This window comes from Sceloporus undulatus, chromosome 1 (genome assembly GCF_019175285.1).
Source record: "Sceloporus undulatus isolate JIND9_A2432 ecotype Alabama chromosome 1, SceUnd_v1.1, whole genome shotgun sequence".
NCBI classification, from domain to species: Eukaryota; Metazoa; Chordata; class Lepidosauria; order Squamata; family Phrynosomatidae; genus Sceloporus; species Sceloporus undulatus.
Window position 1 is genome coordinate 6,149,509 of NC_056522.1, and position 12,587 is coordinate 6,162,095.

At 44.2% G+C, this 12,587-nt stretch overlaps 1 protein-coding gene across 1 annotated transcript; it reads left to right on the forward strand.

Moving 5' to 3' along the window:
* Positions 1-405: 405 nt before the first annotated feature.
* On the forward strand, positions 406-10,711 carry PRSS55 (serine protease 55). Its single transcript, XM_042446791.1, has 6 exons — positions 406-475; positions 2,504-2,578; positions 3,420-3,645; positions 5,022-5,260; positions 6,543-6,697; positions 10,403-10,711. Exons 1-6 carry the CDS (start codon positions 406-408, stop codon positions 10,709-10,711), a joined length of 1,074 nt encoding a protein of 357 aa, XP_042302725.1.
* Positions 10,712-12,587: the final 1,876 nt, after the last annotated feature.

Below are 12,587 nucleotides of genomic sequence, written 5' to 3' on the forward strand. Positions count from 1 at the left end.
TCACCCTCTGTATCCGTGGATTTTTTATCCGTGGATTCCACCACCCACTGCTTGAAAACATATATATTTTTATCTATGATTCTATGAATATAAATTCCAAAAGCAAACCTGGCTTTTGGCATTGTTTTACTACCCCACTGTATTTAATGGGACTTGAGCGTCCATGGATTTTGATATCCATGGGGAGTCCTGGAACCAAATCCCAGAGGATACCAAAGGCCCACTCTATAGTCCTCTGCATAGCTATAAACTGCATAAAAACTGCACCACTTCCAAAGGTTTCCTCACTCTGAGAAGAAAACTGCTAAAAATAATCATGGCTTCCTTGGAGAAGAAAATGACCAGTTACCAATATCTGGCAATGGAGTTACATGAATACCAATGAAGGGCAACATATGTGGGTCAATGGTCAACGCAGATGGTGTACAACCAGTTCGGAAGTGCAGCCCACAATGCACAAGGGCAATGCATCAAGGTACTTTAATGCACTCCTGCATGCACAATATTCCCACATGCAAAACCCCATTTACACTGTTGTCAGCTACATCCAACTGCCAGGCATTGCTGAAAAATATAACTGAACATGCAGGACAGAACTTTGCCTACGTATGTCACCAACAGGATGCTGGCCTTTGTTCCAAAGTCGTAAGACATAAGGAAGAGGTGGTTAGGAGGTGAGATGTTATAGAGCCTGGACACCCCATTTCCCTCCCTAAATTGGTTCTGTACTCTTAATCATTGATTTCTCTGGGGGACTTTTCAATTTACTCCTTAAGTGGCTTTAAAGAAGGATTTGCAGGAGCCTTCTCTGAAAGTTGACCTAGATCAGGGTGTTCTTTGCTCTCCCATTCTCTTTTTGTAGTTAAAATAACATCTGTAGGAGGAATCCACTTTTGTGTAAGATCTGTCATAATAATAGCTGTGTTGTGATGATAGATAGTCTGAAAAAAGAACTTACACCTCTTGCAGGTCACCTGTTGCTGCTGTTCCATTTTTCTGTGCTTGATTCTCCCTGCAGATCCTGTCATGTTGGTTATCATGATCAAATTTCTCTCTCTCTCTTTCTCTCTCTCAATCCTCTGAGGCTGAGAGAGTGTGACTTTGCATTTTAGGACTTTGTCTAATTCTTTCATAGTTGCCCTAATACTCCCCCCTCCCCCCGATTTCTTGATTGCATTCTCTGTTCTGATCAATAATTGATCCAAGAAGTATAGGAAATCTTTATTTCAAGTTCTTTGTTTTCTAGGTTGAATTTATGTAAATCCTCCATGGTCATTATTTTTGCTTTCCTGATGTTCAGCAGTAAGCCTGCTTTTTTACTTCTTTACCTTTCCTTAGTAATCTCGGATGCACATACTGAGGGATAAGCTCCAATTAAATAAGTAGGACTTATTTGAAGAAAAATATGCCTCATTTCTCACCTTTTCTTCTTGTTCTTAAGTGCCTTCAAGCCGGCTCCAGTTTATGGTAACCCTCTCTTTCTTAGGAGTTTATCACCCTGGGGCTAATTTCAGCATTAAAGAGAGATTAAAGCGCATACAAAGCATGCCACAAATAAAGTGGAAATGGTGGGTAATTGCACAAATGATTATCACATACAATTGCTCAAATAAAGTGATACTGGAAATGCATTGTTGCTGAAATCCTGAAAGTAAAAAGAGGTGCATTAATGCTTCTTTGTGACCACTTTAATGGCAGGTTTTGTGCGACATTGTGTGAAATCATTTTGCGTAATTACACGATTTTTCCGAGATATTCACGTGATAAACTCCCAGTCTCCTTTGTGTGATAAACTCCTTAGCAAGGTTTATTGAGAGAAGGTTTGCCATTGCCTTTCCTTGAGGCTGAAAGAATGTCATTTGCCCAAGGTCATCCAGTGGGGATTTGTGGGTGAGAAAAGATTTGAACCCAGGGCTCCAAGAATCCTAGACCAACATTCAATCTACACCACCATTCAAACCACTACACCACACTACAGCATCCATTGGCGGAGCAAATGGTTTATAGAGAACCCTTTATATAAAAGACTTAGAAAACTATTCATCATAGGAGGCGGCCAATATATTTCTAATCTGAATACAGTGGGCCCTTGGTATCCACTGGCGTTTGATTCCAAGAGCCCCCCCCCCATGGATACCAAAACCTGTGGGCGCTGAAGCCCCATTAGATACAATGGCATAGTAAAAATGTGTCCCTTAATATAAAATGGCAAAATCAACGTTTGCTTTGGGGTTTTTTAAAAAATAAACGTTCAAGTCTCTCTCTCTCTCTCTCTCGCTCTCTCTCTCTCTCTCTCTGCCTGTCTAAGGACTGAAATCTGCTGGGATGCCTTCTTCTGTGCCCATATGAAGTCCAGAAAAGCAACAGAAGCACTAGTTTATACATCCCATCATGCTATAGTCCTCATCCTGGACCCTTCTTGGATTCTTGGGGTTCCTCTCCCAAACCATCATGTTTTCCCAAGCGTTGGAATTTAACAGGAGCCAGAAGGACTGACACAAAGAGCCACCAAGGACTGAGCTGGTTGCTGGGGGCGGCCCAGAATTCCATTGTGATCTCAGCACAGGTGAACAGGAAGGTAAGTGATGTCACATGGGAGGGTAGCAATGTGGGGTTGTGGGCAATCCATCTTCTAGGCAAAGTGATTGGTTTTAGTCCATGCAAGGTGGGCTCAAGGGGTTGCTTTTTGCAGCATGAAGACAGGGAACCTCTTTAGAACAAGGTTAAAATGCCACCATTTCTGCTCCTGTATCTAATGTTATTGAGATTCTCCAGTCCAGGTAGGTGAAAAGCCTTTGCCCTTGTTCCAGGCCCCCCAAAATGGCAACAGTCTTGGTGCAGTCTAAAGAAAGAAATCAGCTCAAAGGCCAACTCTGACTTTGGGGGACCTTGGTCATTGGCCATGCTGGGTGTAGGGTTCAGGAATGGACTAAAAATTCAGGCACTGAGCAACATTGTGCATCTCGATCATAAGATAAATATGAGTCAACAGTGTGATACGGCAGCCAAAAAAAGCCAAGGCAATCCTTGGTTGTATGAACAGGAGCAGTGTCCAGACTGAAGAACTCCAGAGACATAGCTGTGTTAGTCTGGAATATCAGTATGCAAAGGGATCTTGTAGCACCTTTGAAACTGACTGAAAGGAAGTGCCATAAGACAGATAAAGTAGACACAGTCTATGAAAGCTTATGCTGTCATAGACTGTAATTTCCCCAAGAGAAAGAAGTACCTACTGAGTTTGACTGCATCATATGCCAAGATATACAACTTTTTTAAAAAGAAGGTATAGTTTTAAAAGTAAATTTTCCATTCCTGTGGTCTTTGGCCAAAGCATTCTAACTAGACCAGCCACATTTTCTTAAACATGTAAAATGACACCAAGTGAGAGTGAGCAAATTTATTCTACCGTTTCTTGATAGAGAAGCCGCCCTTGCTGACTTCTCCGATTTCTTCATGCGGTCTGGGCCCTGAATTCAAAGCCACTTCGTGGACGCTGCCACGTGCCCAAGAAGGAACGCCGGTGACAGCTTTGGAGACCCTTCCCTGGCAGGTCAGCATCCAAGCTGAAGGCAAACATGTCTGCGGAGGGGCCATCCTGAGTAACTGGTGGATCCTGTCTGCTGCTCACTGCTTCCTGGTAGACATGTGAGTATTTCAGGGGCACTCTGGAGCACTCCTTGATGTGGGCAAGAAGTTGTCTTGTTAGAAAAGTGGGTTGCTTTAAAGAGGGTAGCCAGAATCTTCTTTGGCACTTACAAATATGCAACCTATACAGCTTAGGTCCCGACTATCTGGAAGACTATATCTCGCCATACAGATCTACAAGATCTTCAGCAGAAGAGAGTCTCAGAGGTTGGGAACAGCCACCGAGAAGGCTCACATTTTGAGGACATGAGAGATAGAGCCTTCTCGGTGGCTGTTCCCAACCTCTGAGACTCTCTTCCACAGGAGACTAGGCTGCCCTGCTCCCTGTTTTTCTTTTGCTAGCAAGCAAAACCCTTTTTCCCCAGCAGGCTTTTAATGGGTAAGCAGGAGAACTTCTTACTGGGATGTTTTACAGGTCAAGTCTCCCTTATTTGGAATTCCACGCTCCAAAATGCTCTGAAACATCCAAACATTTTTCAGGGTAGTTGGGAGATAGTGACCCCTTTGCTTTCTGACTATTCCATGTACACAAACTTTGTTTTCATGCACAAAAGGATTTGAAATATTGTATAAATTTACCTTCAGGCTATGTTTACACAGCGTATATGAAACATACAGTAAATGCTTCCTTATGTGTATGTAAATGTTGCAGAATCCCAAACCCTTGTGGTTCCAAGCTTTTTGGATAAGGGGTACTCCTGTATGATCAGGAAGCTATGCCAAACATTAGATGTGTATATGAAACATAAATGAATTTTGTGTCTAGACTTGTGTCCCGTCTCCAAGAGATCTCATGATGTATGTACAGTGGGCTCTTAGTATCTGCTGGGGTTTGGTTTCAGGACCACCACCACTATCACCCTGGGGATACCAAAACCCATGGATGCTCAAGTCACATTAAATACAACAGCATTGTCCTCAGCTTACTTTACTTGCTGCAAACTGAGTTCAAAATACAAGAGTAGTTTGTACTCCATTAAGTCAGTAGGAAGGAGGGGAGGGGCAGAATCTTGCCCTTCCCAAGAGGCTCAGGCAAAAGCAAACTGCTTCATCTCCTCCTTTGTCTGTTCTTCCTCATTAATAACTTTTCCCCATCTTAACCATACTTTGATGCTGCTTGCCCACACACGTTCTAGGAGTCCTCTGCACTGCAGAAATAAGGCAGTTTCACTTCCTTGGCTCAACACTATGGAATCCTGGAATTGGTAGTTTTGTGAATTATTTAGCCTCCTCTGTCTGAGAGCTCTGGTGCTACAACAAGCTACAAATCTCAGGATTCCATAGCATGGAAGAGGAACTGAAGACTCGTTTTAAAAAGCACTACCAGCAGTTGTGAGGAACGCTGTTTCAAAACCTCCTTTGTCTTTGTTCCCAAGGACTTTCGAACTCTATGTCGTGGTCAACTTGCCTGGGGGCAGTTCAGAGGAAAGGAAGCTGGACCGGGTCATCATCCACCAGGACTTCAATGGCGAAAACCTGCACAGCGACATTGCTTTGATCCTCTTGGACACTCCCATAGACTTCACCAAAGACATGTCCCCCATCTGCCTTCCCTTGCTGAATGACCTCAGCATTTGGCAAGACTGTTGGGTGGCCACATGGAAACCTACCTCTGGTATGGCCTTTTATAGCCTAGATCTGGGGTGGGGAAATTTCAGCCCATATGGCTGACCAGTAGTCGTTGTTAGCTGTCCTTGAGTCAGCCTCAGCTCATGGTGACCCTGTGGATGAGACATCTCCAAGACTCCTTGTCCTCCACTGCTCTACTTAAGACCGGTCAATTCATACTCATGACCTCCCAGGTTGACCCTATCTATCTGGTGTGCAGTCTTCCTCACTTTCTACTGCCTTACACCTTTCTTAGCATTATTGTATTTTCTAGTGGGTGACCTTAGGCAAGTCGCATGCTCTCAGCCTTAGAACAAACCTCCTCTGAACAAATCTTGCCAAGAAAACCCTAAGGATCACCTTAGGGTTGCCATAAGCCAGAAATGACTTCAAGGCCCGTGACACACACAGACATCCTCAGATCCATGGAGTGAAAGAGTAGACCAAGTCCACAAAATCTCATGCTACAACTTCTTTCACACAGTTACTCTCGAAGGTGCTACAAGATCCCTTTGCACACTGATATTCCCAACTAACACTGCACATGACATCATTGTTAAAGTGGTGTTAACTCGAATAGAAAGCAGACAAAAGCAGCTCTTTTTTACTTTTGGAAAATCCCAAAAGTAAAAAGGAGTGGCTTTTCTCGACTTTCCATTTGGGGTAACTCCAGTTTAACAAAAACATGTGTGAAAATCAACCCACTTTTGCAGGTTTTTCCAGCTTTTAAATCCCATTTTTGCACAGGATTTCCCCCATGCAATAAACTCCTAAGTCATCTGTGTGTAAGAACGTCAATTCAGGTTCAAAATCTTGTGGGAATGGAGATGCGGTAGCAAGTACAGTTTTAACAATGGTCATTTAGGGACAAAGGGGCTGTACAGATGGGCTGCATGCAGCCGCCTCTTTACTGGCTGGATTGGGGCCGCAGCAACCTCACAGCGCAGCCCTGATCCAGCCTCCGAAGAGCACAAAAAGGAGTCGCAAAAAGCAGCATGCAGACCCTGTGCCCTAACTCCGCCTACAAGAAAGCTGTTGCCTATAGCCAAGGAGAGTGGATAATCATATGAATGAATATTAGAATGTAGTATGGGAAACAGAGTAATGTGCCCTAATGTGCAAAAGACATTGTAATATAAGCTTTCGTAGACTTGGTCTACTTTCTCAGTTGCATGAAGTGAACATGCTTCTAATCGTAGGATAGTGTTTGAGACACAGCATGGAAAGCTTGTGAGATTCTTTTTGGCCATCATTTCAGAACTGCTCCTCAACTCTTTCCCTTTCTTCAGAACCAACAGACACGAATAAGGAACATCCAGCCATGCAGATGCACAAAACAGAAATGACCCTAATTGGCACAAAAGCGTGTGCCGAAAATATCCACAGCCTGACTGAGAACATGTTGTGCACCATCTCTGAAGAAGACACCAAAGGGACCTGCCAGGTACAGTGGGGCTGGAGTTGGGTGAGAGGAGAAGGATGAAACATGCCCATGGAATTAATCTTTTCTGTAGCATCCCATGCCTGTCGACATTTCACTCCACTGCTCCCAGGATGTTACAGGTGATGTTTTAGGATGCTGTTGGGCTAGAAAAAGCCCTGATTCAGCATACAGAGGCAAACCTGATCTGCGTCATATTTCAGATTGTTGCTGTTATGCGCATTCTTCAACTTATGGTGACCCTATGAATGAGAGTCCTCCAAGAGTTCTATTTATCAGCAAAGTTGCTCAGGTCTTGCAAACCCAGGACAGCCATGGCTTCATTGACTGAATTAATCCCCTTGTGTGTTTCCCACCCAGCCAGTCTCCCTCTTTTCCTACTACCTTCCGCCTCACCAAGCATTATCATATTTTTCAGAGAGTCATCTCATCTCATGGTGTGTCCATCCCATTTTAATTAGAATTCAGACTTCATTTGCTCTTTGTAAATTGCCCTCAGGTTGGCTTTGATGTATGGCAAAACTACGAATGAGAGAGATCTCCCTGAGCCCTGGGCCTCAACAGCCTTCCCAAGTCTTACAAACTCAGGGCAGCCGTTCTTTCCTTGATGGAGTCCATCCACATGTACTGTGGTCTTCCTCATTTCCCATTGCTTTCAATTTTACTGAGTATCATTGTCTCTTCCACTGAGTCAAATTGTTTCACAAGGTGTCCAAAATAGAACAGACCCAGTTTAGTCATCTTGGCATCTAGAGAGAGTTCAGCCTAGATTTGCTCTGGGACCCATTTATTGGTCTTTTTGGCAGTCCACAGTATCCATAGAACTCTTCTCCAGCACCACATTTCAAATGAGTTGATTGTCTTCCTATCAGGTTTCTTCACTGTCCAGCTTTCACAACCATACATGTGAGTCAGAAATATGATGGCATATTTGATGCTGGTATTCAGTAACTTTGCTTTGTAAACCCATAATGTCAGAATTTTATACCTTTCTTTGCTTGTGTTTCCCACCCAGGCAGACCTTCCTCCTATGTCCTCTTTCTCTCTCTCATTTTCTTTGCTGCCTTTCTACCCATTTGATTTGCACTGATTATAATCATAGGCCAAGATTCTACATCATGGTCTGCACTGAGTAACTTTGCAAATCCTTAGCTATATTGCAAGGAAAACCATGTTAGAAGATTGTGAAGATCCATGCCAAGGCATCAGGAAGAGTGCTCCAATTCACACCAGGCAGTTCTAATGCATCTTTGACACTTCTAGTGTGCATTGCACACTGCCAATGTGCATTGGGTGCTCCTGCTCTGCTCAAGTACTCTGTAGTCAAGGTCCAGATGCCACATTGAAGAGCTCCTATATGAACATTGATGCCCAGTGTTCATTAAGCCATGTCACATTAGTCATTTCACCATCATACACCAGATTCCCCTCTGTAGTAACATCACAGCAGCCCCTAGGTATACAGATACGTAGGTAATACAGTTGTTGTAAGAATGCTCAATTCTCATTTTGAATTCAAGGCCTAGATTCTTTATTGGAACCATAGTATGGGAGCAGAGCAACTACTTTGCAGGCTCTAAGTTCCAGTTTCATTTTCATGGAATCAAAGAGTTGGAAAAAACCTCAAGGGCCAGCAAGTCCATCCCCATTCTGCCATGCAGGAAGACACAATCAAAAACACAATCTCTCCTGTTAGGGCTAGGGGGGGAATCCTTCCTGAAACCATGTTTTGTGTCCCTGTGTTTATATAGCTCCCTCAGTGTGAATCACCCAGCTCTGACTTGGGTCCCTTCCCCAAGATACCTGCAATCCAAGATGTCAGCACACAACTCAACAAGGGGAGAGAATGCTTGTTCCTAAGGAATGTGCAATTTTAAGGTCTTTTGGAGGAGTCTTCCTCTCATTCCACCAGTCGGGACAATGCATTGTGGGAGGACATGGGAGACCAGGGCCTTCTCCGCTCTGGCACCTTGTTTATGGAATACCCTTCCTTTCAGAGGCCTGACTGGTGCCCCTCCACCAAGTCCATACAAGCCTTTTTTTATTAAAGGCTTCAGGGCCTAATTGGTTTTATACAATTTTCACATGTGTTCGGGTTGGCATTAGTTGAAATAGTTTTAAATAATCTGGTTTTGAATGATGAATGATTGTTGTTGTGTGTGCCTTCAAGTCATTCCTGACTTAAGGTTATCCTATTACAGGATTTTCTTGGCAAGTTTCTTCAGAGGGGGTTTGTCATTGCCATCCTCTGAGGCTGAGAGAGTGTGACTTGCCCAGGGTCACTCAGCGGGTTTCCATGGCTTAGAGGGGAATTGAACCCTGGTCTCCAGAGTTGTAGTGCAATGCTGTCTCGATGATAAATAATTACACATATGTTTAATCTTTTAAAATTATTGGCTGAGCCAGCATAGTGTGGTGCTTTGAACTACAACTCTGGAGATCAGGGTTCAATTCCCTGCTTAGCCATGAAAAGCCACTGGGTGACCTCGGGTAAGTCACACACTCCCCACCCCAGAAAACTTTGTGATAAGTTTGTCTTAAGAGTTGTTGTAAACAACTTGAAGGCACACAACAACAACAATTCTAGATTACTTATTTATGGTATTACCTACTATGCAACTACCTTAGTTATATATCTAAGTAGTGTCTCAGTGCCTAGCCCTCCCCAATCCTGACTTACTGGGCAGCAGTCACTGCAAGCGACAGGGTCTGTTCTCCTGTCAACAAGGATGCAGCCAACTGAAGTTCCCACCCACTTCCCACACAGAGATGCATGATTTCTGGTGCAACAGTCAGAAACAAGATCCCAGTTGGAATTCCTCATCGCACTGGATATCGCTGGCAGAAGTGGGGGGTGAGAGAAACAGTCTGCTGCATCTTGACTGACAGGAGAAAAGACCCCTGTCACTCACAGCAGCTGCCGCCTAGTAAATCAGAGCTGGGAGGCTTTCGCAATCCCTCCATCTTCCCTACAGTACTGAATACATCAGAATTGTGAATGTATACAGTTATGGATGTATAACTCTAACTTATGTATTCATAATTGCAATCATGAATTCCAGCCACTGGCATCTTTTATACACGGTCCTAAATTGATTTTATTGTACTGAAATCCTCTGATATATGTGGGATATAAAGAGGCAGGGAGGGAGGGATAGCAATAGCAAGTACATTTCTATACCGCTTATCAGTGCACTTAAGCCCTCCCAAAGAGGTTTACAATGTGTAAGCCAATTGTCCCCAACAAGCTGGGTCCTCATTTTAGTGACCTACAGAAGGATGCCAGGATGAGTCGACCCTGAGCCCCTGGCTGGTATTGAACTCACAACCTTGTGGTTTGAGAGTGGCTGCAGTACAGCCACTGTGCCACCAGGGCACCAGAAAGGAAGGAAGGAAGGAAGGAAGGAAGGAAGGCAGGCAGGCAGGCAGGCAGGCAGGCAGGCAGGCAGGCAGGCAGGCAGGCAGGCAGGCAGGCAGGCAGACAAGAAAGGGAGGGAGGGAGGGAGGCAAGAAGGAAGGGAGAAAGGAAAGGAAAGGAAAGGAAAGGAGGGAGGGAAGGAAGGAAGGAACTCAGCTGAATAGGAATCTTGGTGGTCCAATTTTGGGGGATCAGCCCCGCAGCTTCATCAGGAACGGGGCACAGGCCTCCCACCACATTATGAGGTCGGTGCTTTGACCCATTTCCCCCACCCGCCTTGTCTTTCCCAGGATGAGAGTGGGAATCCTTTGGTCTGCACATATGGAAGCAACTTGAAATGGTTTGTGGTTGGCATTGCCAGCATGGGAGAAGGCTGTGAAGCAGAGGGGAGCCCAGCTGTTTACACCATCGTCGTCAGATACCTGGACTGGATTCAAAAAGCCACAGCTACTGAAGGAAAACCATTTATACCCGAAGGGGTGGACGATCTCGCCATTCGGACAGAACTACCAGCTCCTGATTCTGATTGTGCTCCTCTTCCCCTTCGTGCTCTGTCCAAAATTGCTCTTGTTTTGATGTTGATAGTTTTCAGTTTATAATAAAATTTATACTATGGCTGGAATCCTGTTGGTGTCTTATGTACATCTCTCTACAACAGCAGTTGAACATTTGGGTTTGTTATGTGGAACCTCTGCCTTCAATTAAAGGTTGCAGAAGCAGAGTTGCATTTGCAGTGCCACTGAACACTGGAAGTGCATAGAAAGTGCATAAAAATGTTGGCCCTGCCTGAGGTGCCTGAGAACATAGTCTGTGCTTTACTAACTCTTGGCTATGAAAGTTGATAGACAAATTGCCCAGTCCAACAGCAGAAGACACCGTACTACTAGCAGAAAACATCACAGACCTGGAACAACTACTAAGGAAGATCAAGAAAGAAAGCGCAAAGGCAGGCTTACTGTTGAACACAGAGAAAACAAAAATAATGACCACAGAGCAGCTGTACAAAATCAACCTAGACAATGAGGAAACTGAAATAGTAAAAAAAAAGTCCTATACTTTGGGTCAAACAGTGAGCAGAATGGGGACTGCAGTCAAGAAGTCAGAAGAAGATTAGGACTGGGAAGGGCAGCTATGAAAGACCTAGAAAAGATCCTAAAGAATAAAGATATACAGCTGAGCTCCAAAGTTAGAATGGTACAAGCCATTGTATTCCCCATCACCATGTATCAGTGTCAGAACTGTGAAGAACTTGGATAAATAGAAAGTCAGCTCTGAGACCTGATGCTGGAGAAAAGTGCTGAGGATCCCGTGGACAGCCAAAAAGACAAACAAATGGGTTCTGGAGGAGATCAAACCTGAACTCTCCCTGGAAGCCAAGATGACTAAATTGAGGCTGTCGTACTTTGGCCACATCATGAGAAGGAAAAAAACAGTAATTCTAGGAGAGAAGGAGGAATGTAGAAAGAGAGGAAGGCTGCATGATGCATGGATGGATTCTATAAAGGAGGTCACAAGTATGAATTTGCTAGACCTAAGCAGAGCAGGGGAGGATAGGGCGTCTTAGAAATATCCACAGAGTCGCCAGGAATCGGGATCTATTTGAAGGTGGTTAAAAACGACAACAAACAGGAGTGAAATTAGAATACTAAACACACATTTCCCAAAGCAGCTCCTTCCTTCTTGACAAAGTTGAATTCACAAATCATGAGATTATTTCATGCAATACAGAGAGACACCTAGTGGCCATTCAGTGTACTGCAGCAAGGTAAAACAAGCTCACCTTAGTAGTGGAAGGCACCATGCACATACGGAAGCCACTTTCGTAGTTCCTGGCTCATCTCATTTCTGCCTCTGGACCACATCTGGCCCTCCAGAATCTACCTTTGGCCTTCCTCCAACTTGCACCACCATGCATGGTGCCCAAGATCACTGGGCCAACCCAAGATATTTTGCTTCCTGAGGCAAAAGGATGCCAGTTCCTGCAGTTATTATTATTATTAACCTTTATTTATAAAGCGCTGTAAATTTAAACAGCGCTGTACATACAATCTTTTTAATTGGATGGTTCCCTGCCTTCAGGCTTACATCCAGAAGCCCACAAGGATCATAGTTAAATTTTTACTCCTTTATTAGCTATGGGGGCGACATCCCTGGAGGGTAGCAGGTTAATTTGAAGAGGAGTGTGGAACCAGGCAAATAGCCCTGTCAGCTCAGTTCTCCATGGAAGAAGGAAGGCTAGAGAGAGACCTGTGAAGAATGGATAGGGAAAGTGCTGTCCCATTCTTTGTAATGGCTACCAAAGACAACTGGTTCACTCTGCCTAATGGTAGGGACCTCCCTGTCAGATAATGAAGCAGCCAATCTGTTATTAATAGGGTTGACATTCAGTTATTGCAGTTATTGTAGTTATGGATTCATAACTTAAAGTTACTGCTCCGGGGACAGGCTACTGAATAGTCCTCAACCCCTTCAAGC

What these genes read in the sequence shown, in the direction of transcription:
- PRSS55 (XM_042446791.1), top strand. Translation starts at nt 406, where the DNA reads ATGGTCAACGCAGATGGTGTACAACCAGTTCGGAAGTGCAGCCCACAA. An exon ending in CACAAGGGCAATGCATCAAG is followed by an intron (nt 476 to 2,503) that starts GTACTTTAATGC and finishes ACTGACACAAAG; the next exon opens with AGCCACCAAGGACTGAGCTG. An exon ending in CACATGGAAACCTACCTCTG is followed by an intron (nt 5,261 to 6,542) that starts GTATGGCCTTTT and finishes CCCTTTCTTCAG; the next exon opens with AACCAACAGACACGAATAAG.